Raw genomic sequence first — 26,776 nt, forward strand, 5'->3', positions numbered from 1 at the left:
GATGCCTTTCCAGCCACAACGCAGTACTGGGAAACACCCATACACTCTCTCACTCTCCAAAAGGCCAATTTTGTTTACCTAATTCATCTATACACATGTCTTTGGACTGTTGGGAAAATTGAAGCACCCGGAGGAAACCAAGGCAGAGGTCTGCACAGGACTGATTTTTTAAAATCCTGCTCTGGCTAGGTTTTATTCCGCACCAGACCGCTCACATTGTATATTCAGTCTTTGTTCACCCCTTGCCACTTAGAATATTTTTCTATTAAACTGTTCCTGCTAAATTTAGATCTGGTTTCCAAAATCTCACATTTAAATTGGGTACTACCAAAATAGAGAGACAACAGATAAAGTGTAGGCTGTGCAAGGATTGTAGGCTAAATGTCAGTTTTATTTGCCCCTTTGTGATAAGTGCTACCTTAAACCTGAGCTTCCAGTCTTGTGACTGCTAAAGGGTAAAACATTGAGATATTATCACATCGCGCAAAGGGTAATTTCAATCTCAAGTATTCACTGAGATTCCAGTGTGTTTGTTGATCAATAAACTGTTGTAATGTAAAAGCCCCAGTCTGGTCCGAGTTTCTCCCCCCAAAAATCGTCAGTCTACAGCGATCGCTGATTGGCTTCTGTACTAGTAGGCGGGGCTTCATTCGCCATATTGACCGTTACACATTTCCTTATTCAAAACTATGCGAGTGACATGTCTCGTGTATTCTATAGTCTTTGGTAACATTACCAGATTTTTCATTTTCGGCTTGTTACATTTCAATGCCTTTAATGTAATATATTTGCATACATTTATCTGTTAATTAGGAGTACTCTAGATACTTAATCTGAGTGTAAAGTGGTTTCTGTCCTTCAGGTGTGCTTGCTAAGAAAGTAAAAGTGTCTGTGTCAGTGACTGAAGGAGATTCTGTTACTCTAAACTCTGGTGTTACTATAATACATTGGGAGAACATGCTGTGGAGTTTTGGAGCCGAAAACACTCTTATAGCTAAAATCAACATTAAGGAGCAAATCTTCTCCACATTTGATGGCACTGACAGATTCAGAGACAGACTTAAGATGGACAGACAGACTGGATCTCTGACCATCACAAACATCACATCTGAAAATGCGGGAATTTATAATCTTGATATAAGCGGAAAAAAATGGCCATCAAAAATATTCAATGTTTCTGTTCATGGCGAGTAAAGTTCTTTAATCCTTCACAAATTCTTCAACAATTTACACTCAAACTCTGTACTGAAAATCTCTATTCTCATGTTTTCCAGCACGTCTGCTTGTTCCTGCCCTCATCTTCAACTCTTCTCTGTGTTCATCATCCCAGTATAATTATTCAGTGGTGTGTTCAGTGGTGAATGTGAGCGCTGTGAGTCTCTCCTGGTACAAAGGAAACAGTGTATTGTCCAGCATCAGTGTGTCTGATCTCAGCATCAGTCTCTCTCTACCTCTGGAGGTGGAATATCAGGATAACAACACCTACAGCTGTGTGATCAACAACACCATCAGCAACCAGACCACACATCTGGACATCAACACACTGTGCCAGCCGTGCGAAGGTACAATATGCAGTTAATTTACTGACCTGTCCTGTGATATAGATCCGACCAACACATTCACTTCTATTTCTTCTGGTCCTCCGGTGTCAGGTTCTCAGATAGTTTTGATATCTGCTGCTGCTGGATCTCTGATGACTTTTGTTGGAGTCGGGATCTTCTGGATCTGCTGGAAATGTGGAAACTCTGATCAAAAAGGCAAGTGTTACATCAGTGTTACATACATGATTCTTAAACCAGTGATAAACCCACACGGAAAGAAAATATATGGCCTGTATATGCATCTCAATTTTGCCTATATGTGGCACATTTACACATATGTGCATAAAGGTTCATATATATGCATATATCCTCATTTAGGACCTTTCCATGTGGAAATATTTTAATCAATTGATAGACAAAACTATTATTTAGCCCCTCATCGGTCAGCCCTCTTTTTGAATTCATACTTGATCTATGCATATGATATATAGTTAATTAAAATATGTACAGGAACACATCCCAGTTAGTATGTTTTCATAGGTAAAGTACCTAAATATGTTAATAATGGAGATGACAAATGAAAAATTTTATTTATGATGCGCTTTTCTTAACCTCAAAGCGCTACAAAACATACAATAACTGTGACGAGCCAGAGGCTCAAACCCATGTTTCTGGTATGGTAGACCTACGTTCTACCGTTTAACAACAGGAAGAGGTGATGAACCAAGTTGCTAAGGTACAAGGTCTAGTTCAACAAAAGGTGTTTATTTAGGAAATCCAAAATCATCAAAATAGCAGCCAGCCAAAAACACAGGAAGTCTACAAGACTGACTACAGCCAAGCAGGTAACAAACAAAGTTCTCCGTAGAGCACAGGGACAAGAGCACATCAAACCCAAAAACCAAGTGACAAGTGAAGAAAAGAGGGTAAAATAAATAGGCTAGTCTACGACACAGCTGAACAAGATTAACACAAATGAACCCAAACAGAAAACACTGGGAAAAATAGCGACATCATGTGGAGATGAAAAACACCAATAGTTCAGAAGATGTCAATAACAAAAAAGAAAAAAAATGCAAAGAATGACAAGCTTGCATAAAATCCCTGTAAGAAGTCAGAGTCATATCGCAATAATGAAACGATAAATTAGCAAAATGTTAGAAATTTTATAAAAGGGACTGAGCTAAATGCTTTGCTAAAAAGATGCGTCTTAAGAAGCTTTTAAAAACAGTCCAAAGAAACAGCTTCCTGATAGTTGTAGATAATGCATTCAATAATATTGTCGCACAATAAGAAAAAGCCCTACCTTCTATGGTTTTTAAGTCTACAGCATGGCTGATACAAAGCGAGTCCACATGCAGAAAGAAAACAGATATGCACAAATGTAATCTGGGCCCGGTTTTTCAAAAGTAATCCACTAGGATTTTGGATAAGGGATTGGATCAAATCTTGAAAATGGGTTTTTCAAAAGAAAAAACGGATTACCTAATCGGATTAGATCACGTAATCTAATCTTGGTTTTGATACGGATCAAACCTTTACTTTGGGTTTTTCAGACCTTTTTTGTAGGATTTGGATCACTTTGATCCAAAAAACCTGGATTAAACTGATCCCATCAGAAGGGTGGATTTAGTGTGGATTTTATGCCCAAAATGTAATGAAAACTTAAAAAATGTATTAAATAATACTATTTTTGGATCATGCAGTATCTTACGAGATATACTATTTATTAATAAGGTTTTAATTTTATTTGTTCATCTGTCAGGCTATAGTGATTATTGGCTTCAACATATTTAGGCTTTCAGTATAGGCCTACGGCAAACAGCTGTCAAAATTGACCAGAAACAATACATTTTATTCTGTCACTAATTTATATATACATTCATCACAATAAAAAATATATTTGTTTTTAGAATATTTATTAGTGATGCATGCAATGATTACAAAATAACCAAGAAAATGCAAAGAATGGCAATCACTGATTTTTGAAATCACCTTCAACAACTGCAAAAAGAGACTGAAAGGGCAGAAGCACAGCTTCATCTGGCCGAGGAACAACTTACTCTGACCAAACTGCAGCAAACCAAGACCACATTTGAGATTCACCTCCTAAAGGCTTTGCTCAGACAAGCTACTCTCTCCACATCAGATGAGGAAGTCTGAGTTTTTGACATTGACATTTTTTTATTTACATCTATATTTGTAACTTATTAAAAATACCTCAATGTACAGTGTTTGTGTTGTAGGTCTCAGATAAACGGACTGCTGGAACAGGATGGGGTGGGCTTTTTATTGTTTTTTTTTTTAAGTGTGTGTTTTCATTTCTAATAAAAATAAAGTTATATTTACCCCACACTGGCTATTCTACTTGTTGCTCTTTTCATAGGCCTGTCTATCCATCTACATTGTGTTTGAGCACTGGTAATCCAGATTTAGTGATCCTGAAAAGTTCCTATCCGGATCAGATTGATCCAATCCAATGTTGCTTCGAAAAACTGGCTCAAAAAGTAAGCTGGATTACGTGATCACGGATCGCAAAAACAGGATTACTAAATCCGGATCAGTTTTATCCAGATTAAACCTTTTGAAAAACCGGGCCCTGGAGCTTACCTATTTGCTGATCACACACACAAAATACTGATTATGTGTTAAACATTTTACTCTACTATGGTAAATGTTTTATATTCAAGTATAAAAATGTGCTAATGTCAAATTTAATTAATGCCATTTTATTATCAAAATGTAAGGAATAATTGATGACAGACCATGGAATTATTACTAAAATAATGCACAAGCACGGTGGTGATAGACATGATATGAAGCAGATTCAAGGCATTATTTTCCAATAACAACAGATTTGAGTAAATTATTCCAGTTGTTCTCGTCCCCACAGCTAAAGATAGTGTTCAGACGTTGTATTTAGGACATTTGCCAGGTTTTTGTACTCAATCTGCTCCTGTGTATAGGACTAGCTTCTTTCACATCTCATCCAAAGCCTTCTGTTGTGTTTTGATGTGTTGTAGCTGTGAAATAACTGTCTGTGTGGGTCCTAATGCCCCAGTATATTGACTTTATGCACCATCTTTCATATGAGATGTTAAACTGAGGTCCCTACTCTTTTATAAAATCACTTTGAAAAAAAAAGTAGGGTGGTCTACTACCTTCTACCTACTACTTCTACCCCGGTGGTCTGGCGATCTGTACCTCCTCAGAATGTGCTACCGGTAGCTTAATCTGTCATGTTTCACCAAATCAGGGTTAGCACATCATTCAAATGTCTATCAGAATGAACTAGCACATTAAATAAGTATGTAAAAACAGGGGTAGCACATATTGTCAGCTTCAAATATCCATCGAAATTTACTACTACTCTGTCGAACAATGTTGAAAAAGGCGTAGCAACTTCAAATGTTTATCAGAGGTAACTACTGCCTTAATTATTTTTTTTATTTTCTTAGTTTTATATTTAATTTGTTTATTAGAGTGGTAGTTCATTCCGATTGACATTTAAAGCTGACAAAATGTGCTAACCCTGTTTATATACACTTTCGTTAAGGAGGTAGTTCATTCTGACATTTGAAGCTGAAAAGATAAAGACCCTTTTAGATGAAATATGACAGATTGAGCTATCGGTAGCACATTCTTGGGTGGTAACACGATCGTCAGAACACTGGCGTTCTGGCCAAAATTTGCCACTGGCCTCTGCCCATTATGGCCTCCTAACTATTCCCAGATCATAATTGGTTTCATCCCTCTGTCTCCTCTCCACCAATCAGCTGATGTGTGGTGTGCGATCTGGAACCATATGGCTGCCGTCGCATCATCCAGGTGGATGCTGTACACTGGTGGTGGATGAGGAGATTCCCTCTAATGTGTATATGGCTTTGAGTGTCTAAGCGCTATATAAATGGAATTATTATTACACAGCAGCTTAGAATGTTTATCATTAGCCAATCAGAATCAATTATTCAACCGACCTGTAGTATACATGTAATAAAATAGCACACACTGTATGTTGTGACGACTGAACTAGCTGAGTTTTGCCATTTAAAATCCATTTTTGTTGTTGAAACAGTTCAGCCGAATAAAGATGAGCTCACTTTAGCAGTTATTTCACATCAGCCATCGTTCTGTGAAAGAAACTCACAATCATGGGTAAGATCATTTACTACCAATTTAGGAGTTAGTTGCATAATTTTAGCAATGAAGTAGATGTGTGCATTATTATTATGCAAAAAATATTATTGTGCAAAAATTCAAGTCTTCACTAAATTATGATGTTTTCCTTTCTTTATTCTTTTATTTTACAGAAAGCTGATGAGGTGGCTCATGTAGAGTATGTGATGCTTGGTGACCATGAGATGATGAACAAACCAGTATTTTCTTAAGTACTAAATCCAGAGGTGTCGTCACTTTTACTTGGAAATTATGACAACTTTAGAGGCTGAGTCTATAACATTAATTTTTAAGTCGATAACATGAATTAATTAGGTTTGATTAAGGGTTAAAGCATCTTTAAATACACATAATAATAATAATAATAATAATAATAATAATAATAATAATAATAATAATAACCCGGATTGTAATCCAAGTGTGTTAATTCAATTCTTTTAAAAAGGTACTGTTGAATAAACACTGGCTGTATATTTCAAAGATCTAAAGTTGGGTCATTTTATTAATATTTAAATCTTTCTTCACTGATCTGCAGTTAAACGAAAATTATTTATCTTATAAATGTCGCCATCAAGTGGATCAACTGTAGTATCACTCACTCTTTCACTCCTGGGCTGTATCTGAAATCGCCCCCTTTATACTTAAATGGAGATTAAGTGCACTATTTTTTAAAGCAGACATTTTAGTAGTGTCCGAAACTATAGCATATGTTATATAGTGTACTCAATCAACCCCACAATGTAAAGTAATAACGTGTCTGCAACCAGGGTATAATCAAAAGCTAGAAAATCTCATAATGCAGTACACACATTTGACCACAAGATGGCATCTAAAGCACAATTCCATAGGTCTGTGGTTAAAAAAAGAAACTTAATGTAACGTTTGTATAGCCTACCTGACTGAAATCAAAAGTCTTTATTTCATTGCCAATTGACAGCTCGCTAAGTGTAAAAATAATCATAATCAGAGCCCATAAACTGTTGATGCATTTTCACACCTTCCAAAGACTGGGACATTAAACCTTTAACAAATTAATTCGTAATTTAATCGTTTTAGATTTATATTCAGCCCAGGTGAGTAGGGGGAGGCTGCAGACTTGGATCTAGACAGATCTACGGCCCAAGCAGTTTTACGCCCCTGTTGTTCCTGTTGTGTCTAGTAGAGGGAGGCAGTACAGTGTTATTTTAAGCCTCCAGAACTTTATTACACCCAACCAAACGCGACACCATGAAAAGGTATCTATGTTAAATACGTGTTTAAAACATTAGCAAACATGAAACTTAAACCTTTTTTTATTAGATTAAGGTTGATATGACTGTATGTCAACACAAACAAATTGGTGTAGTATAACAGCAGTGTGTTAGTTTGACTCAATTTTAGGCAACTGTGTGCAGGCCAGCTACATGTTCTACATCAACAAAAGAATAAAATAACATTAACCTACATAAGAAAGTGTGTTATGAAGGCTAATTTTCTTTTACCTTTTTGTCTCAGCAAGGGAGTAATTATTACATATTTAATAATTATTTAAAGATATATATTTTCTCATAGATTAGACAATACACTTGCATGGTCTGGGTTGTCAGCCAAATCTACACTTCAACTACACTACATTATTCCTCCAAATTTGACTTTCTTAAATACTGAAATAAATCTAAACAGATCTGAAAATTTAATTGATTTTATTTTAAATTTTAAAATTTCATTGCTTTCAATTACAATCAATATAATACAATCCTGTTCTAGTTTAAACAATTAAACTATCATATATCCATAAATGCATATAGAAACTCAATTATAAATGGTCTACTCATTTTTGTTCATATACAGTACATTTTATATATTACCAATGAAGTTTGCATTGCGCATGCAATCATATTGTTTATCCCTTATTTTTTTCATCATATTTATTGTAACAATACCTCTGCATTCTTATCAAAGCACATCATTACTCCATATTACACTGTATTGTTTGGTTATCACTTTGTTATTTTCAAAATGCAAATTTATATATAAACAATACAACAAATGTATATCTCTATATGAAAACGTATAGCTAGGCTACAATTAACCATTACAGTATCCAACAACTTTTGTTTTTAATTTTTTTAATTAAATTAATCTAAATTAATTTGCAATAGAGCTTTTGCAAATCTGGAATTATTTGGTGAGTGTATCAATTCTGCATATTTTATAGTGAGTTTATAACTCACTTTATGATACATTAATCTAGCGTTCATATTTAGCGTAATCTAATTAAAATTATATATATTTATTAACAGGACATTTAATAATCTGAGAGCGTTGACTTCAAATGTATTATGTGGTCATGTATCTTTCATCCCCCCTACTGAACGCATTAGGAACAACAGGGGCGTAAAGCTGTGGGGCGTAAAACTGCCTGGATCCAAGTCTGCAGACGCCCCATATAGGCCCAGGTTGATGGTAATAATGTTGTGTATTGTCTGGTTGTGTTAGAATTTGTACAGAGTAAGGTTGACTCATTCAATCAACCACCAGAGGGAGCCCTCTCTGCAGTACTCATCTGATTGCTTTTTCATGATTATGTCTTTGGCGTCTGGTTTGGATTTGTAGTAAAATCTGTTTGCAAACTTCTTGTAAAGGGATTTTTTTATGAAGACTCCGTGCCCAGTTTGTGACAGTATTTTTAAAATATCCAATCAAGGATTTATCTGTAAGGTTGTGCTAAAATGCATTGGATGTAAACAAAACCATTATTTACTATTTGTTTTGTGCACCCATATGTTGTATTTTATTTGTTTCCTTTGTTTCTTATTATGTTCACCTGTGTCTTATTTGGTTTTTCCATTAACCTGTGTAATAGAGGCCTCGGTTTAGGTCTGCCTAATGTCCTGTCTTCGCATGGGAAAGGGTTTGCCTTAAAGTTTTTTCAAAATATTTGTTTTGTAAATAAAAAGGCAACAACTGCAAATTAGGTAATTTGCTCATTATTACGCTTACCTGCACTACGACTTACGCTGCGTTCAAACTAGAGTTTGTGTGTGCGAAATTCTGTTGTGCGTCGCTGCGAAAAGGGGCGGGATTAAACAAGATTATTAGACATTAAAAAAGCGAGCGATTGCTCCATGTTTTAATTCTTTCGAGAGATGTCATGTTTTGATCCTTGATTGGTCTCATGTAGTCAAGTGATGTGATTTTTGATGCATGACCTTACGTTTCCGGTCTGATGCATTTGCATGCATATGAATAAAAGTCTATGGGGAGAAAAGTCCAGTGTGACCACAGCTTAAGTGCCATAGGGTTGACAAACTCCTACTGTGGAAGAAATGTTAAGGCACTGTGATAGGAGCCACCTATGCAATAAGTACATTCATGAAATTTTCTATCTGTTATATCTAAGTGAAAGCAATTGGGAACAGAAGAAACTCCAAGTGGATGCTGCACATGGATGGATGGATGGGTAGATGTCCCCCACCCCCAATCATGCTTCTCTGTCTAGAGCAAGGGTGCCCAAACTCTGTCCTGGAGTGCCGGTGTCCTGCATATTTTAGTTCAAACCCCAATTAAACACACCTGAACCAGCTAATCAAGCTCTTTCTAGGTACACTAAAACTTCCAGGCAAGTATGTTGAAGGAAGTTGGAGATAAAATATGCAGGACACTGGTCCTCCAGGACAGAGTTTGGAACATACCTGTCAATCTTTTTTGTGTTTTTCGTAATTCTCCCATATTTTACAGTTCTATCCCGCTATCATCCCGTAAAGGTATTTTCCTGTATTTCTCCCGTATTTTCAGTCTTTGTCTAAATAAACATAAAAGAGCCGATCCTCCCTATACGCAACCCATACAGCCGAACCACCAGGGGCCGAACCACCCCTTACTCTTAAATGAGTGTGTTCTGTGCTTTTGTTTTATTTAGGCATAAAAACAGCAGGATTCTCTTACCTTTTTATCACAGGTGCTGTCACCCCTCCTATGCAATCCTCAAAACGGTGCGTGATATAGCGTGCGTCATATAGCGGTGCGTGACTGTCAGCTGACGCGTTCTATAGTGATTGTGATGCCTGCTGCGCTGTCATTTGTCTGCTGTGCTGTCTGTGTGTCTGTTTTGCTTCCTCTACAAATGCACTGCAACGTTGTGGGGCATAATCAGGTGGATGGAGAACAGCGGAGTCTAAGTGTGCGCTCTTTTATCAGCATCCTGCTGTTTAAGAGACTCTTTTCCTGATGCTAAGGGTTGGACGGAGACCAACGGCGTGCGAGTTGGCAAGGCGATTTGCCTAATGTTTGGTCACACTGGGCTTAATATAAACTTTTGAAACGTGACTTTTGGCTTTCCCCTCTTTTTTCTTGTTTCACCTCAAGGACATAACAGTGATAAATAGATGGATTTTGTACACACGTTTTGAAGCACTGTACAGACTTATACACATAACTAATTATAATACCATCTAAAGATGTCGATGTCTTGGTGGGTGTTTTTTTTTTTTTTTCAAACACAAGTAATTTTGTTCTAAATGAGCATAAAAAAAAGAAAGCAATGCTATTATTATATAGTTAGATGTGTGCATTTTTAAAGTGACACCTCCGTTTTTTAAATGTAATTAAACAAAAAATCAAAATAAATGAGATTCATTCATTGCTTTTTAATCAGAATGTGTTAGTTATACAGTGAAGATTGAGATTTGATAACTTGATGCTATTTGTTTATAATAACTAATTAAATTAATTTTAATAAGCTAAACTGCAAATTTGCTGTTAATGTATATTATTTATTTTTTCTTTTGTAAATAATAATAATAAAACATATTACTGACTGTTCAATAGTTTATTTACAATGAAACAGCCTCAGAAGAACATATTTAGTAATTTGGGGATTTTTTTATGGGGAGGGGGGTATCCCTTATTATGGTGGGCATATCCCTTATTTTCACATCCCAATGTTGACAGGTATGGTTTGGACACCCCTGGTCTAAAGTAATAATGGGAGACATTATGCTTATAGCTTCAAAACAATTGATTCTTAAAATGATTCACTGTTCTGAAACAATTGAACTACTGTACCACATGCTAGAAATACCTAGGGGTGGGATCCCTTTAAATACAACAAAAACATGCACTAGAATAGGTATATTCAAACATACTGAACTTTAAAATATAACCTCTAAATGCACTTAGCTTAGTCTAATAATTAAATAATTAAATATTAAGTGTCTGTATATTAGACTTTTTATAAGTTTTCAAATCATGTATATTTTTGATCCATGTTGGGCTTGGCTAGCCATGGCCAACAAATAAATTACCTACTACTAACTGTTATTCCTTTTACATGTGTCTCATTAAAAAGTCTAAAAACATGTCAAATCTGTCAGCCTGATGGACAAGTCTGAGTTAAGCGATCACAGGGAAAACGACCTTGCTGCCAAGAGTAAAGTTGGCAGAGGAAGGGATTAAGATATTTGTTCAAGGTTTGGGCTTGTCCCCTTGGTCCCCTTGGACAGATTGCACTATCATGTTTTTCTATTCTTCTTCATTCTTTCATATCACATTTTACCTGTTTTTATGTTTTGTTTTTATGCATTTTTATTATTTTATTTTACTTGTTTCTTTTATTCTTGTTTATGTAAAGCACTTTGAATTGCCATTGTGTATGAAATGTGCTATATAAATAAACTTACCTTGCCTTGCCTTGGTTCCTGTGAAAGGAACTATGAAATGATTCAGCATACAAAGAAATTTTGCACAATTGCGTTCCCAACTTTAAAAAGAATCTTAAGGGACCATTCCTGCTCCAACATGACTGCACACCTGTACACAAAGCAAGCTACATAAAGATATGGATGAGGAGTTTGGTGTGGGGGAACTGAACTGGCCTGCACAAAGTCCTGTCATCAACCTGACTGAGCACCTTTATAGTTAGAGCACAGACCGATTCAGGCCTTCTTTCAAAATAAGTGGTTGACCTCAGAAATGCACTTTTGAAAATCTGGTCGAAAATTTCCGCTATCCATATTACACCCTACGGATTAAGATGATGCCATTAACAATCATATGCATATAAAGCGAGATGTCCCATAAACATATAATGTGTGTAAAATCACAATAGTGTATCTCTTGCTTTTCTGCCGCTCTTTCAAAACGCTTCTCCATTTTTTTTTCTTGACGTCAAACGTTTACGGTAGCTGAGCAAGCAGAAGCCCCTCTAACCCATTACCTAAAAACAGCCCACCAGCACTGCTCATTCTCACACACAAGATGCTTGTTCACCAGCAGATCAAACCACTTTTTTTCAAACCACAGCAGGTTTCAGTTCGACTCAAAAGATGTGTCACACTGCACACCACTGAGTTTTTCCACAACCTAAAACCAACAGCTGAATAAATTCACATTAAATATTATGCACATATAATATTATACATGAACTTTTGCTCCACTTCAAACTGAAATAGTTAGTCCAACATTCTACTTTTACATTATTAAATACTTTAATATTCTACATTTTAAAAGATAATGAAGGACATTTTCCACCATTAAGAAATGTTGGTTTTACTAAGAGTCAGAACAACATTTTTCATATTAATTAATTTACATTGTACTTGTAAACATTATATCAACTAATCCGTGTGCATACCTGGTTTTCATGATATTGTGGTTAGCAAATGTATCCTCATGTAGTAAAACCAGCAAATTTGAAAACATTTTGTTCCCAGTGAGGAAACAGCTCTTAAATAATCTGGTATGAAGCATTTTGAAAATGTAAAAGTGCAGATTGTTTTCTGTGAGTGTTGGATTTAGGGGCAGGGTTGGGATACGAGAATACGATTTACAGTTTCTCCACAGTGCAAACATCATGTCTATAGGAAGACCCCATAAAACATGAAAACCCTAACATTGTGTGTGTGTGTGCGTTTGTGTGTGTAAGCATGCATGTATGAGTATATAAAGGAGGGCTGAACTGTCTGAGGAGGATTCACACATCATTAACTGATCTGTTCTGCTTCTTCAAAACAGTTTTAGTGTTTTAAAATGAACAGTTTTATTATCAATATATATCAATGAACATCTGAAAATGTTTAACGCTTTTCTTTTGTTCTGTTTGTGTCGGCTCCATCTGATTGGTAAGTTAAGTTTTTTTTCATGCGATACCAGAACAGAATGTTTAATTTATCACATTGGTCATTTACAAAATGTTTTAAACCCTTATTTCATTAGTCATGTACTCTTAGCATTTATGCTAGCAAGTGTAGTTTTTGGGGGGGGGGGGGGGGAGTCTATTCTGTTAACCATTTAGGGTAACAGCTTCGACTAACAATTGACCATCATGTATTTGTGAAATTAGGAGAGCTTGTGTTCCTCTTTGTATGTGTATCAAGAGGTGAAATATCATTTTGGTTTTAAGTGAAATGTCTTATTTCTACACATTTCCAAATTTGTCCTTATTGAGTTTAAAAGCAAAATGCTTTAAAAATTATACACGCACACATATACATTAACAGATTTATTAAAAAGATATATTTATTAAAATAATATTTTAGTCACCAAACAGGTTTAGAAATAAAAAATACAATTACATTTTAGCAAAATATTTAAAAAAAATATAAAATACAACCTACAAAATTTCAACTAAATTTTTCAATTTTCAATGTTTTTTTTTTTTTTTTGCTTCTCTTGATTTTTAAAATGTATATTAAATATTTTTCTTAAACGTATAAATGTGGGGGTACTGGTTTTTGGACTGTTATCACAAGTTATTTTGTTAGATTATTTGCAGATTTGGCTTAAGTACTGACTAAACTAATGTATATGCACAAATATAATAGTGTAAAGCTTCCTATAAAAAAAATAAAATTATATATATATATATATATATATATATATATATATATATATATATATATATATATATATATATATATATATATATATATATATCCCTAAAAAGCAAATAATAATAAAAGTAGTAGTGATAGTGGTAATAATACTAATAATAAAAGTAGTAGTGATAGTGGTAATAATACTAATAATGATGATGATCATGATGGATGAATCTTAATAATAAATTAAAATTTTAAAATTAATACTAAGTTACTGATATTAGGAAAAAAAGACAATAAAAGGATTAGTGTTTGTATGGTGTTGTATGTGTAAAGAGTTAACATTTTGTAATGTCAAATGTACCCGCAATTATACAAACACCCATATTAGCACTCACATACACACACACACACACACACACTTTTAGGTTTATACTAAATCTTATTTCGGCATAGTAAAATAAACATGGTTAAATTCTAATTGTACAAGGTGATTTCAAACTTTGTAAAGCAACAGTAACCCTGATCTTGTTTTTCAGGTGTGTTTGGCTCCAGTAGGAATGAAATGCAGTCATTCTCAGTGATGGAGGGAGATTCTGTCACTCTACACACTGGTGTTACTGAATTACACAAAGGTGAATTAACATGGCACTTTGTAGCTGATAACTCTCTAATAGCTCTTATTAACAGAGCTTATCAGGCCTTCTCCACAATGGATGGTCCTGATGGGAGATTCAGAGACAGACTGAAGCTGGACAATAACACTGGATCTCTGACCATCATCAACATCAGATCTGAACATGCTGGAGTTTATGAAGCGCAGATATTTTCAGATAATACATCATCAAAAAGATTTAAAGTTACTGTCTATGGTGAGTACAAAGCCTTCTTGTTCGACCATTTACAATTTATTGTTTAAGTATTTCATAGCACAAATGCCAATAGATAATATCATTGCAATTGCATTACATGTGTACTCAGCCCGTTCAAACAAAAAGTTTCCTATTTTAAACACATTCATATTTCTCTTTACACTGATTCCAGCTCGTCTGCCTGTTCCTGTCCTCATCTTCAACTCCTCTCAGTGTTCCTCATCCTCACAGTATAATTGTTCAGTGTTGTGTTCAGTGGTGAATGTGAGCGCTGTGAGTCTCTCCTGGTACAAAGGAAACAGTGTATTGTCCAGCATCAGTGTGTCTGATCTCAGCATCAGTCTCTCTCTACCTCTGGAGGTGAAATATCAGGATAACAACACCTACAGCTGTGTGATCAACAACACCATCAGCAACCAGACCACACATCTGGACATCAACACACACTGCCAGCCATGTTCAGGTATGCGCTCATCTACACATTCACTTACGTTAATGTCTCTCAATCATAAAAATCCTCCTCTTCCTCCTGAAGGCTCAGCATTTTGGACGGTGTTCATCACTACTGCTGTTGTTGGATCTCTGTTGACTGTAGCTGCTGTCTGGATGATCAGGATCTACAACAATCAGAGAAAAACAGACCATGAAGGCAAGCATTAACAACCTTTTTACCAAATGGACAGTACTTTGACAAACATTTAGAGTACTGTATAGTTCCAATTGCCTTTTAATAAACATGATAATTGTCATTATTTAAGGGCACCTATTATGCCCCTTGTCACAAAGCGTAATATAAGACTTTTGGTGTCTCCAAAATGTGTCTGTGACATTTCAACTCAAAAAACCCTTCGGACCAATAATTATACCCTGTTGAAAACACCAATTTTTGGGTTAAAGTAAAAACAAGCCATTTTGGTGTATGTGCCTTTAAATTTAAACGAGCGGATTTTCCTTGCATTTGAAAAGTAATAGCATTTGGACACAGTTTCCATCAATTATTTTTTCCTGTACAATATGGATTATTGCATTAAAAATATCAAGATGCACATCGATTTTAAAAAAGCAAACAAGTGAGTAGGATAAACTTTTTATTTGATACGAAATAAGTAAGGAACTATGATGGAAACACATTGACTGAATAAATTACAGAATTAGGACAAAAATGACGGTCATGGGCTGGCATTAAATGGATGAACCAGTGAATTGACCATGTTATGAAATATCTGAAATGTTGTTTTTGTCATTTTAAAATCCCTTAGTCAAAGTCTGTCATCGAAATTACAGTGGTCGCTCGTTATACATGGGGAAAAAAAAAAAGCACAATAGGTAAATCCTTGGTAGTCAGCTTCATATTTTACAATTATTATCGATTTTTTAGGCTGTAAAACACCTCACTGCATGCACACTTTATACACTTTTCTCGGACAGGCATTAACAGTTTCACACTCTTTTTATTTTTTTTTAACCTCTCAAAGTTCATTTGAAAAATAAGTCCAGTATTTTAAAATGAAACCAAAGATCAAAACCAACTGATCGACATTTATTTATTCAGAAATGGCGCCCTACAGCCGCATAACTTCTTCAGCATGTCCAGAAGTTCAACTTTTTGATTGAGGTAAAGTTGGTTTTATATTCGCACAGTGACCATTTGTGACATGCCACTTTGAATATTGGTTCTTTAATCTCATGTAAATATGACTTCAAAACAACATTAGCTCTATTTACTTAACTGTGAACAATGTTGTAGTTGAATAGTCATGGGCTGCTAATATGAGTTTCCTATTTAGAATTTGCAAACAATACTTTTCTGAAATTATATTATTAAGGAGAGACTCTGAATGTGCGAATATAAAATCAACTTTATCTCAATAAATTTGAGTAATTGTTAGCATCTTTCGTTGCCTTTTGTGTGCTACCACAGGTGCCTTTAACAGTGCAGAACGTATCGTTGAGATTGTGGGGAGAAAACTTGCAAACATATAGTACAGCACTGCTAGTGATTGAATATTTATGCAAATTTAGCAAGATGAATGCATTCTGTACTGTGCAGGATTAAGATTGCTTGACAATGGTCTACAGCCAGTCAGAACGCAGAACACCATGCGCTATAGAAAGAAGCATGTTAAATTACACACACACACACACACACACACACACACACACACACACACACACACACACACACACACACACACACACACACACACACACACACACACACACACACACACACACACACACACACACACACACACACACACACACAAAAAACCCTGCTAAAAGTGAACCATGTTATAGCGAGAGACCACTGTATATGTATTATCAGTATTAATACTTCCAGAATGATTTTAAGCTTCTCTACTTCCAAAAAGTAGTCTTACGCCTCCAAAAGCCACCATATGTTTATTGCATTTTGTTTTTGTTTTCTGAGTCATACTGTATGTTATGCATGTATGTATATACATATTCCAGCTTTGCGCTAAAGTCTAAGTCACATCTTTGGATGGAAACATAGCATTTGGTCTTGTTCTAATACCTATGTGTCAGGGCAGGCACAGTGACAAAGTGAAAACAAAAGAAATGAGAAGGATCAACATAGAAACAAAAATGTAATCAAAAATATACCTAGCATACACAATTTAAAAATGAAAAGTCACTCGTTGGCTTCGTAACATCAATGTCAGTGTAATGTAAAAAGATGACAGGATATTTGTGTTTTAGCACTCTTTTTCTGATCTAATTTTCATTTAGTTTAATAAAAAAAGGAAATAGCACCATTCTTTCAAACGATCTTTACTGAGGTGAAATTTGATTTATATTTAAACATTCGTTCATTTTTGGAACATTATTAACAAAGCATTATATATATATATATATATATATATATATATATATATATATATATATATATATATATATATATATATATATATATATATATAGTTGATGTCAGAATGATTAGCCCCCTTTGAATTTTTTTTTCTTTTAAAATATTTTCTAAATGATGTGCAACAGAGCAAGAAAGTTTTCACAGTGTGTCTGATAATATTTTTTCTTCAGGAGAAAGTCTTATTTGTTTTATTTTAGCTAGAATAAACACAGTTTTTAAATTTTTTAAAATCATTTTAAGGTCAATATTATTAGCCCCTTTAAGCCATATATTTTTTCGATAGTCAACAGAACAAACCATCGTAATAAAATAACTTGCCTACCCTGACCTGCCTATAAACTAATTAACCTCGTTAAGCCTTTAAATGTCACTTTAACCTGTATAGAAGTGTCTTAAAAAATATATAGTCAAATATTATTTACTGTGATCATGGCAAAGATAAAATAAATCAATTATTAGAAATGAGTTTTTAAACTATTATGATTAGAAATGTGTTGAAAAAAAAAAAAAAATCACCCGGTTAAACAGAAATTACGGAAAAATTGCCTAGTATCTAGTAAATTTTTACGGAATTTTTTTTACTTTAACTGTATATTGACCTTTCTTCCAACAACTTTTAACCTTGAAAAGTTTGAAAAGGAGTTTATTAAAAATTTTAATACTTTAAAGTCTCGGTTAATGTTGTTTATTACGATACAAAACCCTTGTAATAAACTGCCAGTCATTTCTCTGTTATTTTACAGACTTATTTCTCTATACATTTCTTATACATTATTTGAAAATGGTAAAATGTCAATAAAAGTCCATTTGTTGCAAGTTGATGAAGAGATAAAGGTCCCATAATGCAAATCACATTCAAAAATGGATGGAAAACACTTGTAAATTATAAACATTTTTATAGTGTAGACTTTTAACTATCTGCCGATCACAGATAGACAAAATGAAAGACATGGCACAACATACAGAGCTGAAGACATGGTTAATACATTGTCAAATCAACAACATGATGAAGGGCTACTGAAAAAAGACATCAAAAAAGACTGGATGGACTGTTTATCGTTCTAAAATGGCTGTGTACACACAGTTCTGTCCAAACACCTTTTAAAACAGTACTTTGCATAACAGGTGCCCTTTAAAATGTGAATTTGTGTGTAAGAAAGTTAAAATAAAACTAAAATTTGTGGGCGTTTTAGTTTTTAAGATATAGCACCTTGTATCATTTTAGTTGTGAATTCATTCTTTACATTTGACAGTCTCTAAACAAATCCAATAGTAAGTTAACACCTTTTTATTGTTAAATCAGTTGAGATTCGTGAAGAAGAGATCACTTATGCAGAGACAACGTTCAGCAAAAGAATTGCACATAACTCGGTAAGATTATGTTAATCTTTATCATCTCAGCAGGAAGTGCAGGTGTCTAGCGCGTTTTCAAAGAGAGGCCACTGCCTCAAAAGAGGGTCGTTGAGCTTCAAATGTTCTCATACATCTATATTTCGAATTTATAGTTTCATTTTGTGACTGAAACAGGAGATATACAATCTGTACTTTAAATTCAAATTAGTCATAAACAATCCACATTTAATCTAATTATCATAAACAAAAAGTGTATGTGCTACACAACTATTTATTTAAGCAAATTAAAATCTTGTTTTTGCTCAAAGCTAACCTAATGTATGCTAGTCGAGCAAAAAATAACTTTGTTCATAATTATAAAACATTTTATAGCCTACTTGTCATACATAAATGCTACATCAGTTAGCATAGCATTATATTACATAGAATACTTTAGCATTTAACACATCAACCACATCACATCGTGTTGGTTTTTTTGTGTTTCATTACTTCAAAACGATGCAACAAATAGCTTGTTTTACTGCTTTAGCTTTGTACCTTCATTAAAAAAAAACAAAGGTTAAACCATTTTAGCAAGAACATAGTGGTGTAGTTGTGCATTTAGTAGCCTGATAAAACCATGAGGGGATAAAATAACATCTTTCCGTTGTAAGAGCAGCCACAGATCTGCTCTTCAACCCCTTTTTATCTGTTGATCAAACTCTGCAGCGCGCCAGTAGCACGTATGCAGTATCACGTGCAGCTGCTTCTGCTACTTCAGTTGTTGTGGGCAAACAAACATGCTAGCAGATCAACCGCTGCTGTTTAGGAAAATGTTTAAACCACAGATATGGTTAACCATATTTAAATGACGCTCCTTTAAACTGCTTCTTGTTAGTGCTGTCACGGGAGGGAAATAATTTTTAAATAACCACCTATATTAAAAATGACTGTAGTAAAATATAGCTAGACATCACACATGCTAGACCTATTGTAAAAGCATTCATAAGCCCAGGTAATATGTTAGGCTAAAATGTAAACAAATGACCTAATTCCATACTAAGTTTCTAGTTTCTATGGTATATTTTACTGCAAAGCACAACACACAAAATATTACACTTTACTAAAGTAGGTTATAGTTCAAAAACACCATGGTATTTACTATATTTTTTTCATGTGATCAATTACATTGAATGGCAGGATGAGCTTTAGAAAAAGTTGTTAATATCTTCTGTGCCTTATTTTTTTTTTACAGGAAGTTAACGAAGAGGATCAAGTAGAATATGGAAACATCATCATGAGATGACGTCACTATAAGAACATTTAGAACTCTTTTGAAATGTCGAAGTTTTTCCACTAGCGATGAGTTCTGTGAACACTGAATCAGGAGAGTATGTTGACTTCAGTCAATGGGGTATATGCACAGCTAGTGTTTTTCTAGCCAGCAATAAACTTCTGGTGAAAGCCTAATGTGACCATTTTCAATTTTATAAGGTTTCTTTCACAGCATTGATGTTGTAATGTAATTACAATACATTCAGTTAAATAGACTTAAGCATACATTTAGTTGTTCAAGCATAAAATGAAATGTAAGACCTTGTACATGCTAGCGCCATCAGGATCAGCAGGCCAACGCAAAAACTTCATTAAAAATACTGGAGTAAAACATCTATATTTCAAAGACATGGCGGGGGGAAATGGAATTTAATGCAGTGCTTCTTGTCCGCTTTGAGACCCACTTTGTCATATATCAGTAAATATCACAGATTTTTTTAAGGAATCAGACCTTAAATGTGGCAGTTTTATAATAGAAAAACAGTTCATCAGAAGCGCTAATGCTAGCTGAAATTAAAAGTTTGTGTGCGTATACCCCATTAAAATTAAGTTATTGTACATTTACACTAGAAAATGTTTTAAAATGACTTGCATGTGAATATATGCACATGTAACGGAGGCAAGCTAGTAAGTGCTTTGCAAGTAAACCTCACTCCTCTGACCTCAAAAGGTGCTGTAGCGACAGACGCTAAAGGCCATAGTCTTTAGCCTCCTTGTTAGAGCAACCGACTCCCATGTAGAAGCTCGGAGCGGGTTGGGTGATGTAGGATCGGCGGGGTTACACACATAAATATATTCTGATAAAAAATTAAAAAAAATAAAAAATAAAAAACTTTAAAAGAGAAGGTTTTCCCGCCCAGGGTCAAATTTACACAATGTACATACACAGATATCAGATTAATTTTTAGAAATTAGTAATGAGACATTTTCTAAAATTGAATAAAAGTGCCTTACTGACCTGTTTATCAGAGCACTTAATAGATCTAACATAACAAGCCCTGAAAATGGAATGAGAACATATCTTAGAGCTATTTTAATTGTAATATTAACAAATTGCTGTTGATGCACTTGTTTTAAAACATTTGTTCTAGGTTTGTAAAAGCGATTTCTTGTTGTTGTTGAGTGTTTAGGGTCATTTACATGGTTTTGACCAGCTTGTCGTCATTTTTTTCTACTTTAAGCTCTTATAAGTTAGACAAGCAAGTTACCTTGAGGGCTGTTTAAAGAAAAAAAATATTGATTGAAAACTTACTAATTAAATGAAAGATCTGCAAAAAAATCTTAAAAAAGTTTCAGTAATGATGATGATAATGATGATGATGGTTTAAATCATGGGGCAGTTAAATTTTAATGATGAGTAAAAGACTAATATGTGGGTCAAATTTACAATTATTAAATCACCCGAAAGACCAAATACAAATATTGTCACATTGTTTCACTAACATATCCATGTCATGAACCATATAATTAGTTAGCTAAAGTTTATCAATCCAATAAATCATGGGCATACAGGCCAACTTAATGGAGAAAAGACTGAAAGGTGTTAAAATAAAGAGAAGCTTCCTGTTCATTTATGGGTTCTAATACATAAGTGTTGTGTTCCTTCGGTTTCTTTCAACGTTAACGCCACCTTCTCGGGTATCCTTGTATTTCTAGCCAGATTGCGCCATCTGGTGGGTTAACAAAGTCACAGCAGTAGACTAGGAAAAAAGTAAAGCGACTTTTATGCGATTTTCATATTAATAACATCCGTCTAATTCATAAAATATATTTAATTAGCTTTTGTCTGAAATTATAAGCCACTTTTTAGATACAAAAAACAGGTTTACAGATAAAGACTTATGAGGCCTTTGAATGATTTATCCTGATTGGCTGATCTCTAATGTTATTTTCTGGAGAGAAAAAAGCACAGCCAAAGTAGTACCGGCACGTTGAGTGCATTACCTTCTATATCACCACGCTGAATGATTTCAAACACAACACAAGGCTTTGGATGAGATGTGTGAAACTAGTGTCACACACAGGAGCAGTTTTAGGACAAAAATCTGACAGATGTCTAAAATACAGCATCAGAGCTAGTGTGGTAACCACAGTGTAACTGTATTTAATATCAGCACCAGTCTGGTGAAGTCCACAACCGACGTAAAGGCTATTTATTATACCTTTATACATTTTAGAATTCGACTGCAGGCCATTAATTATTCCTTATTAATGAAGGGTTGGGCAAGGTTCAGTGTCTCAACTTTTGCATCCTTGATTATTGCTTTTATTTCTCTACAGTTAACCATCATGTTTTTTTTTACACAGATTAGTATACATTTTATTTTTTCTGCAATATTACTTCATAGCAGCAGAACAAAAGTAGTCCCTTCACTCAAACCAAACCAATGACTGTAAAAAATATGGACGACGCGACAGCCCCTTTTGCCATTGAACGCCTTGAGGGCAAAACGCCTGCTTGACGGGCACAAACTGTCGCAAAAGACTGCTGAAATTGGAGCCAGACATGCGCAGAAGGACTGTCTGATGGAGCCAGAGGAGGAGCCGCGATAATGAGCGGAGTCGAGCTTCCAATCAAACGCTTTATGTAAAATCAACCACGCCCCCCGAACTTCTCACTCGACTGCCGGTGTCTGCACTATAACAAACGCTCACTGATGTAAATAGAAGCACTTACATTAAAAAAACACAATAATATACGGTTTAAAAACGGTGTGATGTAAGCTGTTAAACTTTAATAAAAGCAATACATGGTGGACTGCAGAAATAAACGATCTTTTATACACTCTAGCCTGAATATGAGCACAAATAATATATTCTCTTATTGTTATATTTGTTGTTGGTATTTGTTATCTTCATAGGGGTAGAAATAACACTTGTAAAATATGAACAATAACATATAAACAACACATACATTTTTAGAAAGGTTTTTATTTTTAATTAGCCATCAACAGAACCCAAAATATAGCCTACACACCATAACGATTTACCATGCGGGAACAATCGTGCGTTTAGAAGATAAATACAGCAAGATTACTAAATATCAACAGGATATTTACACATCCCAACCCTGCAATTTGTCAATTTGTGCAAAAAAACTTTGCACTATTAATACAACTTCTATCTGCTGTAACATCACTAGTATATTGTTTATTCATTTTCGCTTGAATTGTTTATTTATTTAATTTTTTTGCCTCCGTTTTCATTTGGTTTATTCGATGCCTTCATTATATCTGGCAACGAGGAATTTACATTCTTTTTAATGTTAGCTGGAGTGTTCAAATAAAACGCCAACAGTAAATGATGTAAATAAATAATATCTAACATTTACAGCTCTATTAGGTTATATAAGATTCGATTTCAAGAACCTTAAAATGATTTATAACAGCAAATTCAGTAGATCACTTAATAACATGCCAAAACTTAAAATGCAGAGACGTGCAAGTTCAAATAACCTTACAGGAGATCAACGTGAAGATTATTATTTAAACACAAAGAGAATTACTGCTAACGATCTCCTGTATACCCCGTACTTAAATGGGTTTATTTTATTGTGCAGTTTTATTGTCATTTTCGTATTTATTATTATTATTATTTAATACTTGTGCAACCGATACAGGTTTATTGTTATTTATTTTGTCCTTTATTTAAATAATTGCTATGCTATTTGCATCTTTATTCAAAGGTTAAACTCAGTGATACACTTTGCGTTCACATAGTAGCATGCGTTTGTTGTTATATCAACAAAAATGGGTGTAATAACGTTAACAAATGTGAGGGTTTTATATAATGAAGATTCAATCGCGCCAGCTCCGGGCATCAGCGCATAACCTAGTCGCGGCGTCGCGGGCTGATTCCGGCTCGCATGCGGCAGCGCCTTCTCGCTCGGCCGCCGCATCTGGCTCAATTGACTCAGGCTGGACTCGGGCAGTGAGTCCAGGCATCCGGAGTAGGTCCAGCAGAGGTAGTCAGTCTGAGGGGTAAGTCTCCGGCAGGCAAGAACTGGCCCCTGTGTATTTTGCTATCTGGGTGGTTAGGCGTGTATTAGCAAACTAATAAAGCCCGAAAAAAGCTCTGACCTTAGCGAATAAACAGTGTTCCACCAGATCATGTATGTCAGAAACTGTAGTTTACTGCTGAACTCATTTTGTCATAGTAAAATATCACAGAAATCGAGTAATAACACTTCAGTCCTCTGCCGAAGCTCAGACGCCGCGCTTTGAGAAACTGTCAATCACAGCTGTCAATCACGATGACACGCCCAGCATTAAATTACTGCTAAAAACAAACTGTTTACAAAAATGAGGATCTGCACCTATTTCAGCACAATAACCAGAGCCTTAATCGACCAGAACTATCTTTCGGGACATTTTATTGCAAGTGTAATTAATTTTTTTATTTGGGCTCAAGTCTCCTTCATTAACACGGAGGAGGCGGGCTTTATGACTTGTACTGCAGCCAGCCCCCAGGGGGCGATCTAAAGGCCGAGACCTTCACTCAAACGCAGGCTTGCGGCACACTTGAACCAAACACACAAATGTCTAATGTAACCTACAAACTGCTTGTCCACCAGCAGCTCAAACCACATCTCTGATGACCATGAACCACAGCAGGTTTCAGTTTGACTCAAAAGCTAAGTGTCAATAGAACAGCAGAGATTGTACTTGGTTTTAACATTGTACTTTGGTTTTCTAAATACAAAAATTAAAAAGATATATTACACAACCGTACTAAAAATCAAATATATTTAATCAAATATAGTCAATTCACAGAATATTGTTATTTTTCCACATTTTCACATAGTACACCAGATTATAAAAGTAAAGTATATAACCCGCTCATTAAAAAAGGCACAAGGACCAGACAAATATTTACTTCAAATAATACGATCACATAACACAAACTAATGAAACATGTAGGAGGAGGGTCAAGCTGTGAGAGGAAGATATACACGAGCAGTGTTTTTTCAGAGCACAATCTTATTTGTTTAAAAACCGAACTGTTAAGGAGTGTTTTGCATGTTTCTTTTCTTCTGTTTGTGCTGGAGGACTGGTTAGAGCATTTTAACATACTCATTGTTTCCATTTTTTAGTAATAAATCTACAGCAATAGTGCTCAGATATGGGTTTATACATTTAAATAGAAAGTTACAGGTTTTGAAAGATGATAAATAACTACTACTACTAATATTATTACTATCATCATCATCATCAACTATTGAAAGTATCTGTCAAGACACATATGAAATGTACATCGTATCTGCATAATTGGAGATGCTCTGTAGTGGATCGGCATTAAAAAGTGACAATTGCCTTAAGCTGTATACTTAACTTTAACAGTAACAGTAATTTAACAACAACTACAGCAGTATTTTACACTACTCTGCCTGCGTGAATTGCTGTAATGTTCCACAACTTGAAATATTGGCTTTTTAATTCTCTTCTTCAATCAAAAGCAGCTTTGGCACATTCTACATAGTAAAAAGCATCATAAATAAAGATCAATTGAGTTATAGATGGCGGGGAAAAGACTGCAAGATGGTTTTATATAGTGATGTAAACATCTTATACATCATAACTAAACTTGATTATCACAACAGATAAAAAAAAAAAAACTCTAAAGAAAGTCAATTTCTAAGTTATGTAAGTGACTTTCATTATGTTTTGTGTCTCGGCTGTAAGCATGGGCCGGTATAAGTTTTGGATGATATGATAACCTTGAATAAAAATACCACGGTTTCACGGTATTGTGATTACTACTTTAAAATAAGTTCATTTTTAATGTCTGAGAAAAAAAAAAAAAAAAAGCAACAACTATATTTTAGGAAACATTTATAATATTTTGGAATAGAAAACATTTCAGGCTTAACAATTATAAGAAATAAATAGTCTGCTGTCTTCATTGATTTCAAAAACACAGAGTTATTTACACATAAAAACCAAACTTATATACCTTAGGAACAACAGAAAATGTTTGTGGTTTTAAAACGTTTAAAAACCTTTTCCAAACCGCGGTAAACCTTGAAACCGGTCATCCCATGCCTACTCGACTGTTGTTGTAATTGCTCTTCAGTTCAGAAGCAAATTAAATACATATTTTAAAAAGATGCTTCAAAATCAATATAGTCAACATAATCAAAACTTAACATTTGATGTTGCTAAAGGAATATTCAGAAGCAAAGGGGACAAAACCTCCTTTTATGTCCTTTAATAGTTAAGTAGTATAGCCTACTACGCATTTTCTCCACTGATCTTCAGTAAATATTATCTGAATAATGGCGCCATCATGTGGAAACACTTTCTATTTATCTGATAAAACTGTCATTTCGTGTGCAGCTAAAAGTTAGTGAGAGCATCTCACTTGTGTTTGTTTAATATTGTATCAAAGCCCACTCAAACTACAGGCCTATTTTAACGTTATTTAGAGGAATTAATAAGGAGTTAGTAATTACACTCACCTTTGACAGACAGTAGCCCACCATCGAGTTCTGGTGCTGTTCTGAGCCCACACTTTATGGTTCTGCTGTTGAGTTATGAATCCGGAATCAGTGGTTTTGATGTCTATGATGGATTTAGTCTGTTTATTTAGCTATAGGTTACTCTAAACAGGCTGTTCTGTCGAATATACGAAAAAACGCCAAACCTGTTTTCATAAAATTACTGCTGAACAGCTGCTCGCAATCAAGGAAGGCTCAAAGCAGACCGAGCATGCGCGGATTAAGGCAAACAATAAATAAAATCTGACACCTGGGGCCTGTTTCAGTAAGGAGGTTCAAACAACACGGAGTTTAAACTTGAACTCTGAGTTGATTTACCGAGAGATTAAAAACTCAGA

The 26,776-nt window shown here is 34.8% G+C and overlaps 1 protein-coding gene and 2 long non-coding RNA genes across 5 annotated transcripts in view; 2 read left to right on the forward strand and 1 right to left on the reverse strand.

Moving 5' to 3' along the window:
* LOC147838372 (uncharacterized) overlaps positions 1 to 26,776 on the forward strand; it is a 280,547-nt gene that overhangs the window by 170,443 nt on the left and 83,328 nt on the right. The window lies entirely within an intron of this gene.
* Positions 701 to 20,077, forward strand: LOC108181196 (T-lymphocyte surface antigen Ly-9-like). The gene is made up of 8 exons (XM_087304796.1): positions 701 to 726; positions 846 to 1,186; positions 1,275 to 1,562; positions 14,053 to 14,385; positions 14,558 to 14,848; positions 14,921 to 15,034; positions 18,579 to 18,646; positions 19,863 to 20,077. Exons 1-8 carry the CDS (start codon positions 701 to 703, stop codon positions 19,911 to 19,913), a joined length of 1,512 nt encoding a protein of 503 aa, XP_087160922.1. The 3' UTR covers positions 19,914 to 20,077.
* Positions 1,170 to 26,692, reverse strand: LOC103909531 (uncharacterized). Of its 3 annotated transcripts, none has more exons than NR_170296.1 (4): positions 26,400 to 26,692; positions 14,877 to 15,002; positions 1,589 to 1,725; positions 1,170 to 1,453 (listed from the first exon to the last, which is right to left on the reverse strand). It is a non-coding gene; the product is annotated as an uncharacterized LOC103909531 (long non-coding RNA). The 3 variants fall into 3 exon arrangements; NR_170295.1 differs by having other exon boundaries at positions 1,170 to 1,488; NR_170297.1 differs by having other exon boundaries at positions 1,170 to 1,488; positions 1,589 to 1,728.

Source organism: Danio rerio, chromosome 22 (genome assembly GCF_052040795.2).
Source record: "Danio rerio strain M-AB ecotype USA chromosome 22, GRCz13ab, whole genome shotgun sequence".
Lineage (NCBI taxonomy): Eukaryota > Metazoa > Chordata > Actinopteri > Cypriniformes > Danionidae > Danio > Danio rerio.